The sequence below is a fragment of the Phasianus colchicus genome, chromosome 19, assembly GCF_987193195.1.
Source record: "Phasianus colchicus chromosome 19, bPhaCol1.hap1.1, whole genome shotgun sequence".
Lineage (NCBI taxonomy): Eukaryota > Metazoa > Chordata > Aves > Galliformes > Phasianidae > Phasianus > Phasianus colchicus.
In genome coordinates this window covers 12,663,934-12,674,657 of record NC_143454.1, presented here as the reverse complement: position 1 = coordinate 12,674,657, position 10,724 = coordinate 12,663,934, and the positions used below count along the sequence as shown (strand labels likewise).

General features: G+C 42.0%; 1 protein-coding gene across 11 annotated transcripts in view; it reads left to right on the top strand.

Moving 5' to 3' along the window:
• Nucleotides 1–3,581: 3,581 nt before the first annotated feature.
• The window catches only part of GARNL3 (GTPase activating Rap/RanGAP domain like 3), a 44,307-nt gene continuing 37,164 nt past the window's right edge, over nucleotides 3,582–10,724 (top strand). For 6 of the 11 annotated variants that reach the window (XM_090121168.1, XM_031602019.2, XM_090121169.1 and 3 more), the window contains exon 1: nucleotides 3,582–3,763. In XM_090121168.1, coding sequence (XP_089977294.1) covers nucleotides 3,690–3,763 — 74 coding nt within the window. In that variant the 5' untranslated portion in view covers nucleotides 3,582–3,689. Of the gene's footprint in view, nucleotides 3,764–3,802; nucleotides 4,037–7,197; nucleotides 7,853–10,724 lie in introns of those variants that run through there. The other 5 variants (XM_090121173.1, XM_090121167.1, XM_031602020.2 and 2 more) reach the window with 4 other exon arrangements.

Here is a 10,724-nt window from a genome sequence, read left to right as displayed (position 1 = left end):
TCCGACGGGATTGACGCAGACCTGCGGTGCTTCTTGGCAGTCCGTTCTCTCTTGACGGGAAAAACACAAAGTTAGAAGAGGAAGGGTAGGGGGAAAAAAAAAGACAATGAAAACCAAGGAAAACTTATCCAAACCCAGGAAACCTGTGCTAAGTGTGTGATAGATAACTGTTAAGTTTGTTAGTCAAATTGAAACTCAATGGTGCTTTCTCAGGTGTCTGGGAATGTAAATAATGTTGTAAACAACGGAAACTAAGAAGTTGCAGGCCCATAAGCTGCTAGGGCACATAAGCTGCTAGAAAATAACCAAAGAATAATGGAAAAGACTATTGACTTTCACCCCCACAACCATCAGGAGGCTGGAAAATGAATCCCCCAGCAAAACACCTACGACCACAGCAACAACCTGTGCGGCCGCTGGAATGTATGCAGGAGATAAGAATTGTATCAATGCAAGAATGGCTGGAATGTCTGCAGGAGATGAGAACTGTATCAATGCAAGAATGGCTGGAATGTATGCAGAAGATGAGAACTGTATAAGTACAGAGCCAAATCCTTTGTTCAAAAATCTGACTCTGGTGGAGTGTAGGCTCCCCTTGGCGCCCAGCGCTGTTTTGTTCACTTTACCGCCATGCTTAATTAAATAAAGTTATCCCTTTATCAAACTAGACTCTGTCTGGTTTTGTCACAGGAATCCACAACAAAGTGTTTGTGAACATCTGTGAAAAAACGATGGAATTGATGTTGTAATACCTTTTTTTTTTTTTTTTTGCTCTTGTATTGTTTTCAAATATTCTAGCACCAAAATCTAACTACTGAGCAAATTTAATGAGAATGAAATGAAGGCATTGTTGCTGTGCCAGGCGAAGCGGTGTAACCCTGTCCTGGGGCAATGTGCGTGGTGCGTGACCTTTCTCCCTGGAGAGGAGGCGCGGGTAGACAGCGCGCTGCCAGCAGCCTGCGGAGCTGTTGTGGCCAGTGGAGCCCTCGGCTTTTGAAAGGAAGGGTTGCTGGCAAAGATGCATCGCGAGGGAGGAGTTACTGGATGTTGAACTTTGCCGGTGGATCTGTTGCCACATCACTGTATTTTAGCCGCTTAGCAGTTAATACCTCTTGAGATAGTTGTTGAATGCTGTAAATCACTAAAATCTGCATTTTATTTGGTCTTGTGCATGATATGTAAGAAGCGTTCTTTCTAAATCAATTTCTAATTCATCCAAGTTGGGATATGTTTTTCCTCAGAAAACTTGCATCCACTTACCTTATGCCTGTTTGAGCAGTATCAAAATACATCTGAGTGCCTTTTATTTGAACCACACATTCTTTCCTCTTTATATACTTAAACATTCAGCTTACTGGAATATCAATGATAGTACTTTATACCTTGTATTAAAATTCATCAATTAAAAAGGCATTTTGATAAGATCATGTGACAAGCGGAAAGGTAGCTTGACATCAAATGACTACATGTACTAGTTTAATGCAAATTAAGTGATGTAAGATGTGCATGCCAGTGGTCTTGTAGTTTGATTTGCAGCTGAACTTTTCTATCAGTAGATATTGCTTTTTTTTTTTTTTTCTAGTATATAAACATTGTGTATCATAAGGATTATTTTCTTAATGAAATTCAGAAATCTTCTTTGGGTGAACTTCAGATATAATTTCTTCTGGAAGCCTAAGTTAACGTTAAGAAATGTGGGTAGCAGCAGAACTATGTTTTTCTTTTGTTGTCTCCATTTGTGTTGTGATTTGTGAGCAATCTCCTGAAGGATTTAAACATTTTAAGTTTCAAGATCGGTGACTTTGGTAAAAGAATTACAAAATAAATAAATTAAAATTTTTAAAAAACATATTCTGTCTTTATATCTTCTTGCTGTCTCCATGTAGTGGAAGTGCTAAGTCACAGTCTGAAACAGTGATTGAGCACCTGGTGGGAAGGCAGGGCCAGCCCAGGTGAGCTCAGGTGTATGCAATGCAATGGACTGAGGGACCAGAAGAGGTGGATCCCTTATTTAAGGGTTAGCAGTGGAGATGAGGATATCTCATTGTTGCTTGTTTCATGCACTGGCCACACAGGTACAGAGTGCAAGTGGAACAAACCCTGCAGACCCTAGGGAGAATCAAAGTAGGAGAGCAGTTGCAGAAGGGTAGAGAGGAGACGTGCACTTTGAAGCAGGGGACGCCTTGCTAGCCCTGCCTATTGCATCCACTGCTGGCATGTTCCTTCTCTCCTTTTCGGTGGTTTGCTGTCTCTCAAGGGTCAGTAAGTTGTAGTGCAGTTGCTTAAGGAGTTCCTGCTTGCTGCTTACTGGGATTATCTAAAATGGATTACTTTTGTGTGTGTGAGGGTATACTGAATACAACTCGTAAACCTCTGTGCTGTTCTGAGTGTATAGTTTGCTTGCCTCTGTTCCTGAGACATCCTGTCTCTCAGATCCAACACTTGGCCCAGACATAGGAGCTGTAAAGATTACTGTATTAACATCCAGTGTAACTCTAATCCTAACCTTTACCCTGACACTAAAATAATATTTAACTCCAAGTGTAACAATAAAAATCATACTAAAAGTTTGCAGTAAAAGTAACCTTAACCGTATTCATAATTCAAAAAACAATTATTAACATAACTGTAATCTTAACCCTAAAAGTAACATTAATCACAGCCCTAATGACCCTAACAGTAATTCTAATAAGCCTTACCCTAAAAAATCCCCTGAAAATTATCCAGAAAAGTCACTGTAAAAATAACACTGGCAGTAATTGCAATCCTGAAGGTAGCTCTAACCTCAGTGCTAACGTAATGCTAATCATAATTGTAATGTAGGGTTAGGGTAGTGTAAAAGAGATGCTACCCTGTGCATGCTGCACAGTCCCTTCAGTATCATGTTACCTGTTAAATGCAGTGGCACTGGAGAAGCATGTTGCTCCCAGGCGGTACAAGAACCGCAAGAACAGTTTTCTGTCTCTCCTTGAAAACAGCAGGAAAGCTGAATTTCCTAGAATGCCTTGGAACTCAACTTTGCTGCCTGCTAGTTGCTCAGATAGGAAAGAGCAAAACATAAACTCAAATGTACGTTTGTTATGTAGAGTGGCATGCCCTGCTTTCCCCAGAGCTCATTACTTTATGGTATCCCACTGGCTTGGCATAGATTTATCCATTGCATTACCCTTGCTTTCCCCAAGTGTTTTCCTTGCTTTGCCCCATCTTTTATCTTCCTTAATGTTTCTCAAACATTGCCCGTCAGGATTTCAGTATTCATGAAGCAAACACTGCCTACAAGAGGGCTATTCGGTCGGGCTGCAATGCATCTCCTCACGCCTTAGATCTCTCACCGGGGTACGGAAGCACAGAAGACTGGGGGGGGAGGAGGAAGGAATTCCCTCGGTGGAGTCTGAGAGGTGGGGCCAGAGCCCAAACCCGAATAAAGCAAAGGCCGCCCGGGTCCGTGGGTGTTCGCTGGGGTTCCATACGTACAACGTCAGCGCTTCCTCTGCGGCCGGCGCGAGAGACCCGCGGGCTCTAGGACCTGGGCTGGGCAGCCTGCGCCATGGTGCGCGGCGGAAAGGCCCCGGGCTGCCGAGCGCCACGCCGCCGCTGGTCTCCGCCGCTGGTCGCCGTGGCCGCGAGCTCGCCCGGCCCGCCCCGCCCGAGCAGGGAGCGCCGGGGCGCCGCGGCGCAAGTTTGTCCCGATGCCGTTGTCGGGTGCGCCGGGCAACTTCGCCGCCAGTTGCTGCTGGTGCCCGGCGCCTCTCAGAGTCCTCTGGTAACTACCTGTCGGCGGCTGCCTTTCCGGTGGCGCGGGCTGTGGGCGCGGGCGCGGCGCGGCCGGGCGGACCCGTGGTGGAGCCGGCTGAGGGCCAGGCAGGCGGTGACGGCAGTTATCGCCCGGCTGGGGCAGACGAGCTGCGCGTGCTCGCCGCTAATCGGCTGCGGCCTGCCCGACTTGGTGTGATCCCGAAGCGTGAGACAACAGTACAAATGGCTTCGGGTGTGGGTTTAAAGTAAACCAGCCAAGAGAAGATCTAACCCGAATGAGGTCTGTGGGTGAACCGGCCAGGCTTTGATAAGGCTGTGCTTCCTACTGATAACGTGAATACATATATATATATGTATATATATATATATACAAAATATACATACATATAATGTATATATATATACACACAAAATATGTTCAGTTGCGCACATATTCTCAGAGGCATCAGAAAGGCTTGCCTGCAGGAAAAGAGTCTTTTTATCTTGCTTTACATATTGCAAAAGTATCGTCTGAAATGCATAGGTGACTTTTTCCATTTGGAAAATTTAGGATGTTTTAAAAATGAATATATTACATTGTTTTCTTAAAATTACTGTTTTCCTAAAAATTGAGTTTATTATGTGAATTTTCCAGTGCATTTGAGAAGATAATTACTCTTGTTCTACTTATGTAAGATAATGTGTTCTTTTTTTTTTCCCAGAAGAAAATATGGTTTAGTGGTCTTTTTTTTTCCCTTCCATAAGCTACACACTTCGTTCATTAGCCTTCTTTAAAAAATGAATCAAAGCTTACCTCCATGTTGAAATTTAATTATTTATTTAAAAAACAAGCATCATGGATTAGGATATATTTTACTGGGTTTTGTTTAGATCTTCATCCCATCAGCTGTGCAATTGGAAAAGCACCTTTTGGTTTTTTTTTTAAAGAGCTTTCTGGTCTAGAATACTAAAATCTCCATCACCTACAGAGAATGTGCCTTTCTGTTTGGTGTTAAGAGTGATGGCTACACTTCAAAAGATGTTATTATAGTACTTCTCTTTCCTTACTTCTAAGTAGAGATTTTATTTTAGTATTTATTTGTTAAGGGCCTGGAGCATCTACCATATGAGGAAAGGCTGAGATACCTGGCTCTGGTCAGCCTAGAGAAGACTGAGAGATGATCTCATCGACATTTATAAATATTGAAAGTGCGGGAGTCAAATGAATGGGGCCAGGCTCTTTTCAGAGGTGTGAAGAAACAGGACAAGGGGCAGTGGGCAAAAACTGAAACACAGGAAGTTCCATACAAACATGAGTAAGAGCTACTTTACTGTGAGGGTGACAGAACAGTGGAACAGGCTGTCCAGGCAGCTTGTGGAGTATTCTTCAATACAATATTCAAAACCTGCCTGAATGCTTTCCTGTGCAACCTGTTTTAGGGAAACTGCTGTAGCAGGGGGTTGGACTAGATGATCTTTCAAGGTCCCTTCCCCCATCTATGATTCTGTGATATTACACAATTATGCTTCTGCATACTTCAGAAGATGATGTCATATATATTATCAGTAGAGAATTAGTAAATGATGTGGCTCTAAAGGGAACATCCATGCTTAGAAGTGTCACTGCAAGTGTGGTTATGCTCTTTTGGGAAAGTCAGGGAGACAAAGTATATGGATAGAGTTGTTTTGAAGTCTTGCTAGTATCATCACTTGTCAGATGGATCAGCTGTATTCATTTCTAAGAGTCTGTGATAACTTCCAAAGTATATTCCCTGTCTGCAAAATGCTGAGAATTTCTGCTAGTCATAATTTTCTTAGGAAGTAAGACTTGTTTCACGTGGCCTTAACAAAAATAATGAGGATTCTTTATTTTAAGAGAAGTATAGCACAATTTGAAATGGCTGACACTACAGATATCACAAATCTGGTGAATTAAGCCCTTCATTGGTCTTTATATAAATCATACAAAATGGAATGCTATTACAAAGGCAAAATTAGATTAAGGAAACTATGGAAATTAAACAGAAAGTAATGAGGTTTTTTTGATGTTTAAGATTTATTATACTTTGAGTCAAAGAATCATTGAAGTGATGGCATAATACAGAAATCTGATGTGCTGATCTTTTTCATTCAGAGCGTCCGTGTTTGGATTCTATCCTAGCTGGAATTTTTAAGTGCTGTTGAATTTCATGGTATCAGACAGACTCAGGCTTTCAGGAGACTACTTAGAAAAGTATTGATTAACAAAAAAAAAACTGGTTTGAAGAGTTAAAGTGATAATATTCCATTGTATTGTAATTTCTAGAGTCTATGCAGAGGCAGGGTTTCTTTCTTTTCTGTTTAAAACAGAGGTGATTGTGTTTTAAATGTTGATATTTTCATTTTAGGATGACAGGGAGGTACTACAGAGCAAATATTTGAGTGAATGCATGTATTCATTTTAACTATTTTATATCTGTTGCGCAGAAGGGAAGAGGAATAGGGTAAATGACAACTTCATTGCAGTGAAAGTGAAATAATTTAAGTAATATTATGTGTCATTATTTCCAAAGAAGTACATTCTTCTGAAGGAGCAAGAGAAGTGAAGTCTTGTTTATGGCAAACTTGTAAAGCAATGGAGAACTCAGGAAGAAGGGAAGTTGTGGTTTAGTTCAAAATGTTGAGTAGGGTTGATTGTTGTTATTTTTTTCAGTAAAGAGTTTTGTTTCTCTAGTATAGAAGCTACCTTGAAGCTGTTTTACTGGCAGTGTATATTCTTGTTCATTAGGGTGCTTTGATATATCAGCAGTCAGCCTTGAGTTTCAAGTGTTATTAGGTGAAAATTAATTTCAGTTGGCATGTAGAATATATAAACATTGGTTTGCAATAAACCTGTTTGTGGTTACTGGGTGGATTTGTGTTATGAAATTTAAGTTATGATGTAACTAACTCCATACACATAGTCTACAAAAAAATTAAGGTATTCTTTACAAGGCATTATTTTGTAAGGCTAAAAACAATGTTTTTTTCCATTGACTTCTAAAACTGGAAGATCTCTCTCATATGCAGGAGATAGTCCTTCAATAACAAAAGCAACATTTAGCGAAACTTTAGTAAACAACTAAATGTTAACTAAAGTTAACGTTTAGTTAACTTATGTTAACAAGTGCAAAGCATTTTTTACAGTACTTAGTCATTTATCTTCCTGTAATGTCTTGCTTGTAGACTAAGTGCCATTTATCTTCCGGTAATGTCTTGCTTGCAGACGTAAGTTTTATTTTTAAGAAGAAAGTTTAGCCACTAAAGTACAGATTCTTGCCAGCTTTGAGGATTAGTCTGGGTTTTGACTCTCCTGTCCAAACATTTAATAGTTAGTAAAATCAGAATAGTATGAGGTGAGATTATTTTCTAAGTTGGTAAATGTTACTATTTTAAATTTAATATCATTATCAAGAACTATGACATGCTACGATTATCTACATGTATGAAAGAAAAAACTGTGCAGGGGAGAGCATGAAGAGATATTGCTCCAGAAGTGCCCCACACATGGAATTCTCATTCTTTTTTGGCTCTGGAGTAAAACGAAAACAATTATATTTAAATTTTGTTCATTGAGCATCATATTCTACACTTAGACACAGTCATTGGATGTCTGCAGCTTACGATTTTTCCTCTGACTTTCAGACGTTGAGTATTACTTGGGGATGGCGATATGCTTCTCTAGTAACAGCAGGCATTTTTATGCGAGAGGCTGGGTGAATAGATAAAGCTTCTCCTGTGTGGAGCTGAGACGGCAGCTGCCAGACTGTCAGTGCTTGGCCGACAGCAGGGCCCGCGTTTCTCGCACCGCGCCTCTCGCTGCGAAGGGCGGGCCGCTCGCCCGCCCCCGGGACTACAGCTCCCGGCGGTCTTCGCGGCGGCGCGACAGCAGCGCGGAGTCCGAGCGGCTCACGCAGCATAGCGGACGCGCGCGCGTGAGGCGCCTGTGCGTCCGGGCAGCGGGATGTGTGAGAGGAGCTCTCGTCGTCTCGAGCGAGCGAGACGCGACGCTGGAGCGGTGAGGTCCCGGCCTCGCCGCCCGCATGGAGCTGAGCAGCGCAGAGGCGGTGTCCACCCGGTTCCTCGGCCTTACTCAGCGGTACTGGAGCCAACGAGGCGGCTCGGGAGGGGCGCGGCGTTGCGAGGGCCCGCGCTGCCGATGACGGAGAGGCGGTGTTGTGTCGTGCTGTGCTGGAGGCCCGGGAATGGGGCTGATGGGCTTTCGAGGGGTAGTGCTGCAGGCTCCCGGCCGGCGCTCAGCGGAGCGCTGCGAGCCGCGAGACTCGGCCACTTCTTTGGGGTTGCTGCCGGTGGCGTGAGCGGAGCCGGACGGGACGCCCGCGGGCCAGGGCTCGCAGCCTGTTCGGCGCCGTGCTCGTGCGAAGAGGTACCGGTAGGATACCTGCGATTACTCGGTTATTTACCGTGCTCATGTCTGTACCCTCCTCTTCAATGAAAATAGATTAACAAATACGGTATGTCGAAGGGTTGGCAGGTAAAGACGTGTGAGTAAGGAGACAGGAGAGTCAAAGAGGGTGTGCAAGCTGTGACTTTGTTATCAACCAGTTGCAACGTGCAAGCTCACCTTTTTCTGTCGCATCTTCCTCCTCCCCCCCCCCCAAACCTCCTCCAAGTAAAGTGCTTTCAGGTGTCAGAGTCCTAAGACACAAGACACTTGACACTTGAGTGGTAAAAATACATGTCTTTTAAGTGTAGGTTACAGAATATATAAGAACTTGCTTTGCCATTTGGCTCTCAGGACTGTTAAAGTTTGTAGGAGTTTCTGATGAAATGGGGGGAAAGCTTGTCCTCCTTCCTCTTCCTCATCTGTTAGGATACAAAACCCTTGTTCATAAACAAGTGAGAGAGGGAAATAGAGTGTGCTCTATGTACTGCACAAATGTGTTTAAACTGTCTTGTTTGATTTCTTGTTTCTCATCTATATTAAAATGGCGATATAAGTAAACTAACTTATTAAGGCAAATAAGTCTGAGCCACAGGGAAGCTAGCATATATTTCAATGCTGGCAGTTTGCCCTAATAAAACAATAGCTATATTTGAAACTGGCATAACTGGAACAACAGCATAGGTCAGGTCAACACAGAGGAAGGATGTAATCTACTGAAGAAAATTAGTAAGAAAAGCTAATAGTAACTACAGCATAATTTTTAAATGAGATGATGTTATAAGTCGGAGAATTGATGAGAAAAATCTTTGGTAACCAAGAGTGGAAAGCTTAAGAAGCATGCACACTGGAATTCACTGTGGAATATATGCACTTATGCAAATAGAATGATAATCTATATCTTGTCTCTTCATAAATTAAGGTGCTTAGCTTTGTCAAGGTTGTCCATTTAGCATTTATGTTAGTGCAATATTCTGCTTCTAACTGCTTAATATGAAGTAAATCACAAGTATGGTAGGAAGCAGCTGGGTTGATAAGTACCAAAGACTACCTTTTAAGTATAATTCTGATGTGAAAAGGATAGTGTCTGATAGTTATACACACTTTTTAAGTGTGTTTTAGCCATTTTGAATCAGGATGCAGAAGGACAAGACTATTATTACAAAAGCACTGATGGATAACTGTTACTGACTTGCACAACAATGTATGTCGTGGTGAGCATGAGGAGTTTTTTTTGAACCTGTCTGAAAGCTGTTTGAAAAAAAAGTACAGGCTGTTATAGAATTTATTTGCTACCCTTAAAATAAGTATATTGAGCAAACAGGAGTTGAATGCACCCTTAGTTAGTTAGTGATGATATTAAACTAAAAGGTGCTGTTGACTCCCTAGAAGTATGGGAGGCCTTCTTGGGTTCTAGGTAGGTTGGAGCTTTGGCACTCAGCAATAGCATGATATTCAACAAAGATAAATGCTGGGTGAAGTAATGCCAGTCGCAGACTGGGAAATGGGTGACTAGAGAGCAGCTCTGCAATAGAGATCTGGGGTTGCTGATTGTCAGTAGGCACAACCTGAATCAGTGGTGTACACTGGGAGCCAAAAGAGCAAACCGCGTTTTAAGATGTATTAAATACATCAGAGACAGCTGGTGAAAAGGGGTGATTCTCCCACTGTATTTTAACATTGGTGTGGCTTCACCTTGAACATGGAGTTCAGTTCTGGGCTCCACAACATAGAAAAAAGACTATTAAGATACTTGAATGCATCCAGAGAAGGGCAACAAAGCTGATGAAAGGGCTGGAAGTTGTGTGCTGTGAGGACAGACAGAGAACACTCAGGTTGTCTAATCTGGAGAAAAGAAGGCTAAGAAGTGACTTCATTGCTCTTTAAAGCATCCTGAGGAGTGGAAGTGGAGAGCGAGGTGACGATCTCTTCTTCCTGGGAACCATACCAGTGGCACAAAACTGTGCATTTGAGGTTTAGACTGGATACTAGAATAAATCTCTTTACTGTGAGAGTGATCAGGCACTGTAACAGGCTTCCTAGTGAGATCATTAATGTTCCATGTCTGCTGGTGTTCAAAAGGCATTTGGATAGTAGCCTTAATAACATAATCAACTTTTTGTTATTGTGGAAATGCAAAAGAAATTAAAAAAAAATCCAATAACCATACTCAGACTGTTACTTCCCAGGCTCTTTATATGGGCTACCAGGCATGTATGTCAATATCTATTTTACATTTTTTGCATTTCTAAATTAATTGTTTTGAAGTCATGCCCTCCTTTGCTTTGATAACGTATGCTTTTGTTACCTTAGTGTGCTCCTCTGTTGTATACCTGTAACAATTTTCTTGTCGTACAATGTTTATTTTTGAATAACATTTTGTATTTTATTTCTGAAGCTTTTAATTAGCGTCTGACCATATTATCTTTGCAGTATTAATATGCTGTGAGCGGAGTTCAACTTTCAGTCTGCTGAAGTATAGGATTTAGTTTGTGGGTATGCAGGTAGCTGTAAAACGCCTTCATAATTCTCCAGTTTTATTCTTCAGATAATTCATATGATGACG